Raw genomic sequence first — 15,738 nt, 5'->3', positions numbered from 1 at the left:
CGAAAAAAAGAAAATACTGAAATATTATTACAATGTATACAAACTGTTTTCAATTTTAGTATATATTAAAATATAATTTATTCCTGTGATGACCAAGCTGTATTTTCAGCATCATTACTCCGTACAGTCTCAGTATCACATGATCCTTCAGAAATTGTTCTTATATGCTGATTTGCAGCTCAAGAAATATTAACAATGTTGAAAACAGTTGTTCGGTTTAGTGTTTTGTGTTTAATGAATAGAAATAGAAAAGAATAGAAAATAACTTGTTTTTTTTTAAATAAAAATCTTTTGTGACATTTGACCAATTTAATGTGTACTTTGTGTTTAAAAAAATGTAAATTCAATTCTTATTTACCCCAAACTTTTGAACAGTAGTGTATATAAACATATATTTTCCTATTTTCTTTCCCTCCTCTAGCTCCCATTTTTCACCAATAATTCATATTTAACACTAGTGGTTAGGACAAATGTGACAAATAATGCCATACACATAATTTTGATTCCTCTTCATGCTAAGGAGTAATATGTTACATACATTTACACCTGGTCACTTCATGTGTTTTTCCTGATTGGAGATCTATGTGATTTGTTAATATTGGGTTTATTTAGACTTTGCCACTTAAATGTGTTTCCACAAAATGGATATAAATTCAATCTTCAATTCTGTGCTATATGCAAATTTGACGGAGATAACCTCAATAATAGCAACAGATATGCTCTGCATTTTATTCATCATCAACTATTAAGACCAAAGACCACAACATGAGAGAGAGAGTGGCGTCAGCACTGGTAATATTATACTCTCACTACTTTTAAAGATGATTGTTTTAAACATCTGCAGCAATTTGCACATCAGCTTCTCATCCTTGGCAATGCTTGTTGCATTAGCACTGACACATCTGGCTATGACATGTCATCTAGCCTATAACACACTCCCACACAATAATTATTTCAACATTTTGTGAGGAGTAAAATTTACATTTGTGGTTTCAACAACCAGATGTATTTACACTTGTCCAGTTTTGTCTGCAATGTGTCTCAGACCACCTCCTGGTCTTTTTTATGATCGGATAGCTATCTAATCAGAGAAAACCCATAAAGTGACCAGACATTTAGACTTACGGGTAGGACACTTGAGATTGCATTTTCATTGTAATACTGCGTGATAATTGTAGCAAAATGTCTTGTTTTTCTTAAATGCATTGACACTTACACTTCAGAAGTCTTTATTGCATTTTCATCAAATACCCTGCGATCACTGCAGACTAGCCAATGTGGATTTGAAAATGCATTCCGAGCTGATCACGCCCCTGACCTGTCAATCATTATATCAGTGTGCTCATGTTTAAATAGGTGCGCACACAACCGCGGAGTGTATCACCTTCACCAAAACATTTATTTGTTGAGAATTAAGATTCAAAAGACAATACTTACGTACATGTGGTTATAAGTTTAAGAGTATGATTATTTATAACACAATGAGCACCATATTACATCTACTTAATTTACAGTATAATGGACTGTATCATATCTTGATATTGTTTATTTAAGATCTGCACAGTATCTTACTACAGCTTGAGTGTTATTTGAATGTTTCCTTTGGAGCTAATGTTAATTTATTGATTAATTGAGCTTAATACTCAAACTGAAAAAAAAGCAATGTTTTATGCGGTTAAGTTTTATTTTGATGGTCCCCTTAAAGAGTCGTCAATAAGCGACTTTGCCACTACATGCCAACTAACTCTCACTGGAGTATTAGTAAGCTCAAGAATGGTAGAAACTAGTATGGTAGAATGAGTTGATGTACTTGCAAAGACACTCACAGTATGTCAGTTTATCTGTTGGTTGACCATCAAAATAAAGTGTTAACATACATTTACAGTAGCAGACATACTTATACTCCAGTGAGCTGCAGATATGTAGTTGCAGAGTTACTTATCAACAGCTGTCTAAAGGGTACCATCAAAATAATCAAACTGATATTACAATAAAAATAGTTCAAACCAAATGTGTCATATTACACATTCATCTGATCTGTTATCTGATCTCACGCTATCTGATCTTCTTTTTTCATGTCTGAGAGAATTTTTTTTTTTGTTATTATTAATATTATTATTATTACTTATAAGTGGTCTTTGACCACTTTAAGTAAAGTAGCATAAGAAAAATGGCAAGATATGAGACTTATACATTATAACTATGAGCAACATAATCCATTGTAGAAGTGGATGCAGCGTGTTCACTGTGTTATAAATAATCATACTCTTAAAAGCTATAACCACAAACCAGTAAATATTATAATATATTAAAACTAGTCTTACGAATATTCATGAGATGATACAACATATTATACTTTTTTTTATAATGCATTATGCATTCATTACAATTCTTTAAGAATACCCTGATAATATATTATAAATACAGGCTTCATAGAAAGTGTTACCTAATTTTCTTTTTCATTTTGCACTAAATGGTGCCCATATGATATTGAGAAAATGAACATTGAAATACAGAAATATATTGCCATTTTTTTGCATATTACATTTCAAAATGAATTTTGCTAACAATATGCTTCCAAACAGGCCCATAAAAGCAGTGAATTCAATGTGTGTGAGTAAGATCGTGTTTCTAGGGAGAGGCAAACTGCAAAGATAGAAAATGCAAATGTTAAGTCACGAAACACAGCAGCATAATGAGCAATAATAGTAGAGGAAGGAGTGTGAATGCGTGGTTTCCTAAAAACAACCCATCTCTCATTAGCTCAACGCAGTATGACTAATATTGCAAAAACATTACAAATACTCTACCATCGTAGTTGTAACTTGAGAGTCTCGAGTCCATGGAACATTCTGCAATACCAGTATCCATCACTCGGCAGGAGTGCTCATTTTCTGATTAATCTCATAAATTACATTTATAATCTTGCAATAACTGATCTGCAGGACTGTAAAAACATATTTTTTATGTGCATTGCATGTTTTTCACTTCCTCCACATAAACACACACACACACACACACACACACACACATCAGATTATTAACAGATGCTGACAGATGGATTTCAATGCCAGAGAAAAACAACAGGAAACAATGAAACATCACAACATCACTGATGTTAAAATCCTGGATCAGTTTCTGCCAAGCTGTCCACACCATCCTAACAAACACAAACACAAAATCCGCCATAACTCAAGGTTAAAACCAGCAGAACAAGCTAAAGTAAGACTCAACACTGTCATTCATCACTGCAGCCTCTGTTTGTTCTCTTCACACATGCTGTTCTCAGAGCATGTCTGTTTCGTTCTGATAGTAAAATGAGAGGAATAAGTGCAATAACAGACAGCGTAACTACGCTATCTAGCTATAAAGCGTGCATTTCTCCATTGACAGTTATTCAAAGTTACAAGTACATTCACTTTTTGTTTTTGTTTTGTTTTTGTTTCTGGGGGAGTGACTAAAATAATGTGCAATACAAGCACTATTTAACCAGAGTTAATGAGACATGTGTGAGAGAGAAGTTGTCATTGTCATCGATAATGCAGGGCTGACGTGACGTTGTTGCCTTAGCCACTGATAACAAAACGGACCGGCTCGAGATCAGAAAGAAGTGAGACTAATTGACCGGTCACCAATCTGGGCCGATCATGAGGAAAATAATCTGATTCCGATCCCTGGCCGATTGATCAGTGCATCTCTACTTCTAATATTTCATTATAGTGTAGTAAATCCTTCATACTTTCCAGACTAGGTTAGTACTGTCAATACTTGAATATTTACTAATATTTGAATAGTTGCTAAGACATTTGTTAGCTTGTTTGTTAGATAACATGAACTGAAAATGTTTATGTTATATGATATTTTTTTTTTATTTTGAGAACTTCCAAAAATTACAAAATGCATTATCTGTTTAAATAAAGTATAATAAAAGAATCAAATGAATGATGGTGATTATTATTATAAACAGGGAAGATGTATTCTAGTCCAGCATGCACTGCTGTGGCTCATAGCTGAGCAGAGAGCTGCAAATACCAGAGAGCATGTGGAAATCCTCCGGGAAAGCACATCCTGTTTAATTAAACTAGACATGCACAGTGCAAATGAAAAGCAGCAGTGGTCACCGACTTTTAGAGAGTGCTGCTTCGGCACTCAATGATGCTAAACATTGGAATGCTAATGTATGCAAGTCAATGCAGAAGCCAGATTAAACACAGAAATGTTTGTGTTTGAAAGTAAAATTTGAAAGTATAATTTTAGCTATTCAAATTTGGAAAGATACATGGATGAATAATTTTAATCTCAGTTGAGTATTCTATTGTACAGTAGGTGGAGGAAAGCACTAAATTTCTCCTCTCAAGGATTACTCAGGATTTCTCTCAAGGGAGCGTATGACTGACTGTATGACTCACACAGAGCAGAATCTCGAGTCTCGAGGGCAGGTGAGCTGCCGAGGTCTTCGCTCATTATTTTAGCGTGTGTGTCTATTTGGGTGAGTCAAAAAGAGAGAGACAGAGGGCGCATGAACAGATCTGCTGCACTATCCATCAGCCCCTAATGAGACCATTACTGCTCCAGCCTGTCCCGCTGCCATTCAAAAGCACTAACACCCGTTCTCTCACATGACACCGCGGCAGGTCTGGAGTAATGGGCAGGAATATAGACTCATCATCTGGTGAACTCAAGGCTCTGCTGTTGTCTGCTGAGATGCACATGAGTCAAGGTGGCCAGAGCAGAAGACCTATTTAGACCTGACTATTTTTTTTTTTTTTTTGGTTGTTCACTCTGCAAATTATCTCTCTCAGATTTAGAAAACGTTTCATGCTGTCATAACAAACAGGGGGCGCTAGAGATTCAAAGTATTATTTCAACTACAAACATTCACTATGATTTTGCTTAAGGTGTAAAATTAAAGGGACAGTCCATCCAAAAATCAACATTGTCAACATTTGCTCGCAAAATTCAGTCCTCAAAACATCTTTGATGTTCAACATAAGAAAGTAATTCATACAGGTTTTGAATGACACAAGGACAAGCAAATAATGATGACATTTTCATTTACGTTACGTTCAAGTAACGTTATGAATATCACATTGAATGCTACAATACAAAAGGAGCTCAACAAAGCCTCAGAAATGTTGAAAACTCAGGTCACACAAGAAAAAGAAGTTACATAAATGTGATAAAAAGGGCACATACCTCCTCTGTCCCTGATGGCCAGATTATTGCCCTTCTTCAACACAATGTCCAGCTGATACATTCCTGGCTTTGAAGGGAGAGGAAGTTTCTCATTACTTGGCTCCACAATATTGATTCCCTACAGGAGGAGAGGAAACAGTGAGGTGGTCAGACAGGCCTACAGTATGAACACACTACACCAAGATCTCATGCACATACTTCAGGAAATCTATACCCAGTTTAATGCTTAATGTTATGAAGACTTAAAACATGAAGTGTTGGTACATCAACTTCTCCCAGCAATACAGTGCAGCTCAATATAATAGAAATAGCTCTTCTTCAAGGCTTCCTCTCTTGACTGTAAGACACAGTAGCAGAAAGAAGAAAGGACATTCGCTTTTCACTCTGCCCTCACAGTTACATAATCATTCTGCCTCTGCCATCCCAAAAGCAGACCTCACAACCTTGAGATGTTCAGAAGAGCCACAATCCTCACTTGTCTTGTCGTCTGAGAAACTTCAGACTACAGTTCTGTGAAGGTCTGGAAATGTGAATTCCTGCTAATGTTGTTGTAATAAGACTATTTAACAGTTACTCTGCCTCTGAGCAGGTCATCCGACCTTGACAAAGTATCAAAGAGACACATTAAATCCTTATTAATCTGCAACAGAAGATAGAATGCTAATTTCCTGAAGACTGTAGGGCTAACCATTAGCAGCTGTTTGATTTACACTTTTTTTTTTTTTTTCTTATTAAACATGGAGCTAGTTTGCTACTTAACAAGAATTTCTTATTATCCAAAGCTCCTCAGTTTCCAGTATTTACCACTGAGACAATCTGCCTCTATCCATCTTCACTATTCATACCCTGCACAATCAGAGGCATATGAAATCTGCACATTTATATTAAAACAATAATAACTCTGCAAATTTCCATTAAAGTGCTGTCACCAGTTTCTTGTAATAAGAAATATACAGTGTACTATGGGGTGAACGCTAATAATGTTTACAGGAATCAAGGAGATGTTATTGCACAGTAGTAAATTACTTTACTGCTTTATACCCTCATTGGACTTTGGGGACAGTTTGTGGTGACTTGGCAGTAATTCTTAAAGTTTGTACACACACACACACACACACGCATCACACACGCATCTAAACACCAGTAGACACACACACAAGCATTCACACACAATATGCAACAATAAATAAAACTGATTAGCTGCTGATATAACATAATATGCTGTTAATATTTTTTTACAAATTAAATTAAATTATAAAATAAAATAAAAAATAAAATAAAAAATAAAATAAAATAAAAAATAAAATAAAATAAAATAAAATAAAATACATCTTGAATATTACTTTTGAAACATGCAGTGGGGTCCAAAATCTGAAACCAATTTTTTTTTTCATTAAATGAATGAATGAAAAATCCCCCCTTATGAAAAAAGTCAAGTAGTTAATTAGCAAATAAGCAGCAAAAGGTTTGACTACTAAAAATTGTCAACAAACATATCATAACAAAGGTAATCAAATGAGGAAGAGGAGACCAAGCAAAATAGAAAGGTAGAGACACAAGCCTGCTGTGCAGAAACAAAAACATTCATCTACTTGCTGCCAAGAGGAATTTATTTTCATTTTTGCTTCACAAGAATGAGTTCATCTCAAATAAAACAACACGCTGACACTACTGTCACTCAACAAACACTGGTTATTATTCAGTCTTAAAGAATGACAAGAAGTTTGGAAAGTAATTGTGCCCTGCGGTCCTTGTTATTGTTGTGTTTGAAAATGTCATTTCAGTTTCAATTTGCTCATTATGACAGATTTCTAACGTCTAGCCATAGTTGGCTTCAGGAGCATTGGGGATATGAGACGAACAGGGGACATCGTTAAAAGTTTGAAGTAAAGGAAGATTTAATCAAAAAACAAATTGTGTCACAATCTATTATTAAGCATGAGACAATAACAGAGCCCAACACTTTTTACAATTATTTATGTAATGTTATAAAGCAGAAAATAACTGGGTGATGTGAGTCATTTATTATCCACTGCAAACGGACAATTTGTACATGAAAATGTGGACTTATGATTCACAGACACATAATGTTAATGTACTATTTCACTGAAACATTTAATTACCATATGGTTGGGCAATATTTCAGAAACTTCCACAATATAGTGCAAAAATCATAATAAATAAATAAATAATAATAATGAATATTTAAAAACAGACTGATCTCCGCTGAGAATTAAAACCCCATGTTTCAGGACTGTAATCTCTTTTTTTTTAATCACACAAACAAATATGAAATATTATGTGAATTCCCTATTTATCTCCAGAATTGTACATATGCTTAATTAATTTCACATGATAACATTTCGAGTCATTTACAAAAGCTGTTTTTACTGCAATTTTGAGTCCTACATTATTTAGTCCTTTGGTAGATGCATTTAGATGTGTTTAGCAGTTTAATGTAGGCAATGGCATACATTTCAACTTACAACATTGAGTTAACTTACTCCTAAGGTCAGTCTTCATTATTAGCTGACACACCTGTTGGTTTCTGCTGAGTGCATCATTTAATAGAGACACACACTCATGAATGCAGTTTAACCTTCAGATGATACAGTTGTCCTTATGTCACACCAGACTGCATCTCTAAATTAAAAAAGTAATAAAATTATTAATCTGCCTCAAACAACTTTCTGCCATAAATATGTTCAAATGTGCTGCTACTGTTTTATAAATACATTATTTCCTTTTCTGAAATATATGAACATAATCCTCTTTCCTAAATGAAAACATCAGGTGACACAGCTGTGTCCATTTGCAAGAGCTAATGAGCTTCTTTTTTCTTAAGCTGGCAAGACAATAATCCAAAATCTACTGAAACAATATCTATGAAATCTATGTAGGTGTGTGTGTGTGTGTGTGTGTGTGTGTGTGTGTGTGTGTAGGCAAAGCTGTCTGAATAGGCCAGAACTCTAAAACCATACTCTATTACAATTTACTGATATTTATATTCCTGGACTAATATTTGCAGTTTGAGAGGTGGTAAATTGATTCCTATTGGACCTATTTTTGTTATGTGCACAAGATACATTACTCATAGAGTCAATACTGTCAGGAGCAGCTACAAAATAAATATTTATTACACTCTTAAAAATAAAGATGCTTCACGATGCCATATAAGATCCTTTTCTGTCTAAATGGTTCCATAAAGAACCTTTAACATCTGAAGAACCTTTCTCTTTCATAAAAGGTTCTTTGTGGCGAAAGAAGGTTCTTTAGATTATAACAAGATAAAAAAAAGAGATTGTTCTTAGAACCTTTTACTGAACGGTTCTTTGTGAACCAAAAATGGTTCTTTTATGGCATTGCTGTGAAGTACCTTTTAAGCACCTTTATTTATTAAGAGTGTAAAAAGTATGACAATCCATAAAGGTAAACAAAAGCTCCGTCTCTTACCTTTCGCTTATGTCTCTCCAGGGTCAAAAAGCATTTAACCGAACTGTTCAGAGCTTAGTATAATAAGTGTCTCTTATGAATAAGTGATGACGGTGATGAAGTTTCAGCCTCTGGAGCCTTACATACAGAGTTTATAAAGAGCATATAATGACCAGGATATAGGATATTCCACTCCACAGAACATTCACTGGACAGAGGCTCGGGTAAGAGAGAGATCAGAAGTGTCATTATATTGTATGATGGGAAAGTAAAAGAAGACGTTTTTGAGAAATATACTAAGAGCTGAATGTATAACTGTATCTGATGCTAATCGATTGACATCTATAATCAATAGATTGTTTGATTTCTTAGATTTATCTTTGATTCTTTCATTTATTTGCTGTATGGTATTTAAAACACTGATCTTTGTTTATTTATTTATGGGGACTGTTTTGTCGCAAAAATGACCAACCCTTTGTTGATATAATTTGCATGTACTGTACAGTAACTGTCATTACTTTTCCTGTTTTAAAACAAAATCAAGTGGCACTTGGATATTTTCAAATCCTATTCGACATCATCCATCTATAAGAACAGAGTAGCCAACCAATCACATCCAAAGTGAGATTGAGCCATCATCCCTGCATGCCTGATCTCTGCTGTGTATAAGAGACTGCCAGCTCCGTTTACAAAATGGCATTGTAATGGTTGTCTCACAACCATGTTTCTGTGGTTAACTGGTAAAAGTATTTTCCACTGCATTGCGAGTTGTGTATAGGTGGAGCGGCATGGAATAATAGATTGTGCTCTTATTTGGCTACAGAGGACAGATTTGTTTATTTCCACACACCGCAGGTGGCAAGAGATAAATTGCATTTGCATTAGTGTGCTTTTTTCTTTTTTAAAGGCTAGCTGAGAGCGGTTCAGATGTAGGTCATGCTAGTGGAGGTGTAGAGACACAGGATATTTCACCAAAAATGAAAATTCTGTCATCATTTACTCACAGTTATATTGTCCCAAACCTGTATGAAGTTTTTCCTCTATACAACACAAAAGGAAAAGTATGGATTCAGTGAAAATGAGTGACCACAGCTGTCAAGCTCCAAAACAGATGCTATAGTGCTTAGTGTTTTCTTAAGCTATATTTTGTGTGACAGACTTTAAAATAAGCGGTTAATCACTAACAATCTTTTTCCCTACATTCACTAAAGCTCTCAAATCTTATTAACATTTGCATATACAAATACTGTATTGCTCATCAAGATTTGTCATGTCAGGTTAGACAGTAAAGCAGTACTGATTCTTGTGTGTCCTGTAATGGATCATGACAATGCAAATTTGACTATATACAAAACACTCAAAGCTATTCAATGACTTTACAGGACTTTTAATAAAGTGTATGGACTACTTTTTACATTTTTTACATTTTACTAAACAGGCACTGGTCATCATTCACTTTCATTTATGTGCATGGATAAGAGCAGCATGAACATCCTATTAAATATAATCTCTTCATATATGTTCTTATATGTGCGGTGCAAAAAAAGATGCAGTATTGCATATCAGAACTTCACAATGGTAACATCACCAAACACTGCACTTAAAGGAAACTTGCCCTATTAAGCATGGGTATCAAGTATTGCCTGGATTCCTAGTATAACTGACCATAATCATTTTCCATACAAATAGTGTAGGTCACAAGGCCATCAATAGTTCATTCATTACTTTCCTAGCCTGAGCACAAGCTTTTTATATCTTTACAAACACCTCAAATCAATTGAGGTTTACACCTAGTGGCCATTAGTATTAAATGATAAGTACAACCTAAAGGCTACCATTAAAAAAGACACAATCTGTCACCTCTTCTATTATATCCAAAGCAGCAACCAGTTGCATTTTTTCATACCATTCTCTGTAGGCATTTCATTATGTATGCAGTGCTCCTGTCAAACGACTGCCATTATTAAACATAAATGTGGAAAACAGAAAAAAAAAAAACACATTCTAGAAAGCAATGGAACTGCAAGGTGGAGTTACAACATTAACTCCATGAGTAGGACTTATACCAATCCGTTTCCAACAAGGAGCCTTTTCAGCTGTTTTATAAAGCACCTGTAAAACCATACCTATCTGAAACCATAACTGAAACCATTTTCAGCAGGAAGACAGAGGTTAACGAAAAAAAGCAATAGCAAAATTTTCTGCGAGATTTCTGGTACCCAATAATTGTAACCAATTACAAAGTGACTCCAAGTGCTCCCTTGAATGCCTTGCAATCTTCTTTTCACTCTACAGAGATAGATAAAGTCTCAAAGCAATGCAATGTCTCCTCGGTTAATGGATTCTAAGAGCTGGTGAGACCTGTGAGATCTGTCGCTGATCATTTCAGCCTTTACATCAGTGACCCGCAACACAGGAGATGGAGCAGCTCTCAGAGATATCATTCATCACTATCTTAATAAATACACAAGTATGGCTTTCAGTTATGCCCAATAACAATGACTTAAAATAAAAAATAGTCACATCCCAGGGCAAAACACCTAACCTAACTCACACTCACACCTTAAGATTCAATCAAAGCCTTTGAAAAACGTATTAATGAGTTGGAAATTACATAAAACACTTAAGTGGGTTAAACCACATTTTTAATAGATTTATAGCTATCACCTATATAAAAGTATAACCAGTACACAATAATATAAAATTATTTTTAACCCTAAAACTTTGGCCTTTGGTAAAACAACAGAATGCAAAGTTTTGAATATGGCACAAGAGTAGCATTTAAATTGAGTTGTTCAAGCATTCTGATGATCAAATTTGCTAGAGTGGTGTTTCCATATGAGAAAGTGTAACATAGGCTCATAAACTATTTTATATTTCTTGGGCAATAAAGTTTAGCAATTGAAAAGTTTCTATGGTTAAAAAATAAATGCACCAGATAAGCAATGGCTTGCTGAGAAAGCCTCTGTAGATCAATCTTAACGTCAATGAAACCAAATAGCTTTCAGACCTCTTCCAATGCACCCTTGTTTATGAACTACATTATTCACATTTATAGTTTCATTTTGAAGCTTCACTCTCCATCACAGTGAAAGCAACTGTATTTGTTTTGCACTTTTACAGCACAGGGAAAGGAGTCATTTATCATTTCCAGGATAACTACGTCCACACACACACACACACACACACACACACACGCATACTTGTGCTGCACACACACTTTGTTTGTGATCATCCACTGAATGATACATCCATTTAGCAGCAGGTCTTTTCATCCAGCCACAGGCTCTGAAATCACATCCGTTTATTAGCAGTAAGTAAGCCAATAACAGACAGCAACAAAGACAGTGCAGAACCTGATTTTACCAAGTGAGACATTTTCCTGGGACAACATCGTTGTTGACCCTGGAACAACATTGTGATTAACCAATCAGATTTGAAGAACCAGTTTATAGATTTTGTGAAGTTTATGCTTAAAATCAGTGTTTGGTGCTTGTACATCAGTGTCATTCATCTATCATTTCCTGTGATTTTAGGGATTACTCATGGTTAAGGTTAGGTTTAGGTGTAGGGATATGGTTAAGAATATATTTTTGGAGTAAAATGTTGTTCCAGGGTCAACAAAATATGTTGACCTAGGAACACATCGAACTTGGCAAAATCAGGACGTGCAAAGACAGTACTGTGTATTAAACTATATGTTCAGCTAAAACAGTGAATGTGTCAAAACAAAAAAGCAACAAAGAGCATATGTACGAATGAAAGCTATGCTAACCACTGAAAAATAAAAAAGGTACATTTAGGGACATCTCTTAAGGTACAAAAGTTATGTACCACAACACATTTTTAACATAAAGTAGCATATTTGAAGAAATGCACATGCTGGATACTATCATATAATGGATTGCACGAATGGTGCACTAGTGATGAAGGTATGTGAAATTTTTACAAGAATACTTCCTCAGGACAAACTGGAGCTCAAACTAAATTGTAAATACAGAAGAATGCATACAATGAATGAAAACATTTTAAAACAATTATTTTTAAGTCACTATACCATCAATATTTATAAATACTACTTAGCTTTGAAAACCAGTTCATGAGTGAAATCTACAGTAGCATACCAAGGCAGAAGGTGAGCCAATGAGATATATTGTGAACTGCTATTATCTCATTATTTGATCTAATTCTCCTAGTGCTCACAATATGCTGGTGCATTTTAAGCATGTACTGATTAGTGGTCGACCGATATGTGTTTTTTGACAGTCGATGCCGATATCTTGGAAAGCAGGAGGGCCAATAGCTGATATAAAGTCAATATATATTTTTTTTCATTATTATTATTATTAATAATTAATAGAAATCATTTGACAATGGATTAAAAAATAGATTGTGTAAAAGAATCATACTTATACTTTAAATTACAGGATTTTTCACAAATAAATAAATATTTAATGCAATTTTAATCTAAAGAGTAAACACTGCAACCAACAGGGCACTCAGAATCATTGGGAATCATATTTTTTCAAATAAAGACAGGTATCACAGTGAAAATGACGTGAATATGACAGTGTTTACCTTTCTATTACTAATATGCCTAATATAAAATAAATCGTTATAATACTTTCTGTTTTAATTCCCTTGTTTAACGGTTCTATAGACTTCTATCCGTAACAGACAGAACTGTTAACGACGACGACGATTAGTCCAAAACTTCTTATTCTGGAGCTAATAATGTGTAAATAAAATGTATGCCGCTTTGCTTTACTTGGGTAAAGCAAAAAGGAATTTTCTAAATTATTTTACACAGGCCTACATATGCGAAATTTGAAAACAGATCATTTTAAAGATTAGAAATATCTAAAAAAAAAAACTGCTCTTGGCTGAATAACTTATAGCTTTAAAAAGTCATTCAAAATTAAATCTGTATGAAAATAAGGCAAGAAATTTGTTACTGACCTGCTTTTGCCACTGTAACATAATAGATGCAATAGAGCAAATTAAAGAGTATATAATAATAATAATAACATTGTAAAAATTTGAATGTGTTTTTTGCATATATTTGCATGTGCTGAACTTCACTGTTTCACAGCCCATTGACTATTTGAGCCTGCAGTTGAGCTCTGATGAGTTAAGGTCCACAACACCACAAAAGCAAACACCACGGGCCCTATTTTAACGATCTAAACGCACAGTGTAAAGCACATGGCGCAGGTGCACTCAGGGCGTGTCCAAATACACTTTTGTTATTTTAATGATGGAAAAATGGTTGGCACGCCCGGGCACATGGTTCTAAACAGGTTGTCCCAATTCTCTTAATGAGTAATGGGTGTTTTTTTGGGCGTAACGTGCAATAAACCAATCAGAGTCTCATCTTCCATTCTCTTTAAGAGCCAGTTGCAATCCTTTAATTTGTAATATTTGCCATGTCTGTGTGCTGCTGTGCATCCCTGTGTTTAATAAGCAGCGTGTACGGGTATTGTGGACCTGCCTATACTAACACGCTCTTTAAATAACAAAGAAAAAACATTGCGCCAGACTTTAGACCAGGTTTGAGTGAAGACTTCACTTCCAACAATAAAGACCTTGATTAGCTGACATAGTTGTGTTCCATTGGGGCTGGAGCTGAACTCTGGACTGAAGTTCTCTAGGAGCAGGGTTAGAGACCTCTGGCCTAGTACATAACTCTGCCTCTGCTGGCTTGCCTTCCATTAAGTTTTCCAGTAATTTAAGCTAAAGCAGCTCTTCTGTATGACCAGACCAGATGGACTAGCCTTCGCTCACCAAGTGCATCACTGAGCCTTGGGCACCCATGACCCTGGCACTGGTTCAGTGGCTGTTTATCCTTGCACCATTTTTGACAGGTACAAACCACTGCATACCAGAAACACACACAAGACTTGCTGTGCTGCAAACGCTCTGACTCAGTCATGTAGCCATCACTATTTGGCCCTTGTTAAAGTCACTCAGATCTTTTTGCATTCCCATTATCCCTGCTTCCAACACATGACTGTTTACTTGCTTTCTAATATATCCCTCCTCTTGACAGGTGCCATTGTAACTATATAATCAATGATATTCACTTCACCTGTCAGTGATTTTAGTAGTGCGGCAGATCAGTGTGTGCTTGTTAAATATTACAACCAAAAACATCCTTCACAGGATATCTACCCAAGCAACTGTCACTTAAATTCAGACACCAGCACATGCTGCAAAACAATATGTCATATACTGTATATATATATATATATATCCAGTATAATACATCAACAGCCACAACTAACCAGTCTGGAGATGCTAAAGGAAAATGTGCCAAAGCTCCAGTACTCTGCGAGGACATCTTTGTGTAATTATCTAGAACATATGGGAAAGTTTCATGCAGCAATGGAGCAAGATCCAGTCCAACGCCTACCCCGAATTCTGAGCTACGGGAAGCTCTAATCCAGCCTCAGCCCACTCAGCCTTAACCCATCAGGGCTGGCGAGCTCGTTCCATCAGCTGCTATTTCTGTCAGACCCATGCAAGCAGAGACAGGTTGGGCTGAAGCAGAGGCACTGTGGGGTTTTATAAACTCCGTACAGTATAAGCGAATCCACAGGGCCCTTTATCATGCTGCTTATGTAACGCTTCTCTGTTTGCCAACACAGAAGTGCTACAATTACAGAGCGGATAATCAAAGTGGCATCCAGCGTGGTGGTGGACGAAACAAATTTCACACAAATGATGTTAAGTGATAAATGGACAATAGATCCTGAAATTAACCCACAGGAAATGTCTCACTGAAATCGAGTGAGTCAGATTCTGTCAAGTAGTTTGATGATGTGGCTAATATTAAACCCACATCCACTTGAGAACAATATTGTTCTGATCATGACTAAAAGACCACACGTAACTTACTATCACACTTGTTTTACCTTTTTCTGATCCCTCTGGTAAAAAAGGAAATGTTTTTGTGATAAAAAAAAAAATGAGTCATGCTCTGAATGAATCTGTGTGAAAGTTGTTTTCTCTCAAAAGACTTGAAGGCTTAGTTCTGACGAGTCATGATCTCTCCTCTAGATCATTATCTCACTACCTTTACCATTCTGACTACAAACATCACTGAAGTGT

At 35.5% G+C, this 15,738-nt stretch overlaps 1 protein-coding gene across 4 annotated transcripts in view; it reads right to left on the bottom strand.

Moving 5' to 3' along the window:
* Window positions 1-15,738, bottom strand: part of LOC127958168 (multiple C2 and transmembrane domain-containing protein 1) — a 149,027-nt gene that overhangs the window by 77,824 nt on the left and 55,465 nt on the right. For all 4 annotated transcript variants that reach the window (XM_052556969.1, XM_052556970.1, XM_052556971.1 and 1 more), the window contains exon 2: window positions 5,197-5,314. In XM_052556969.1, the coding sequence (XP_052412929.1) occupies window positions 5,197-5,314 (118 nt within the window). The remainder of the gene's footprint in view (window positions 1-5,196; window positions 5,315-15,738) is intronic.

This window comes from Carassius gibelio, chromosome B5 (assembly GCF_023724105.1).
Source record: "Carassius gibelio isolate Cgi1373 ecotype wild population from Czech Republic chromosome B5, carGib1.2-hapl.c, whole genome shotgun sequence".
NCBI lineage: Eukaryota > Metazoa > Chordata > Actinopteri > Cypriniformes > Cyprinidae > Carassius > Carassius gibelio.
The sequence above is the reverse complement of the archived record's forward strand: the minus strand, read 5'-3'. Positions and strand labels throughout refer to the sequence as shown.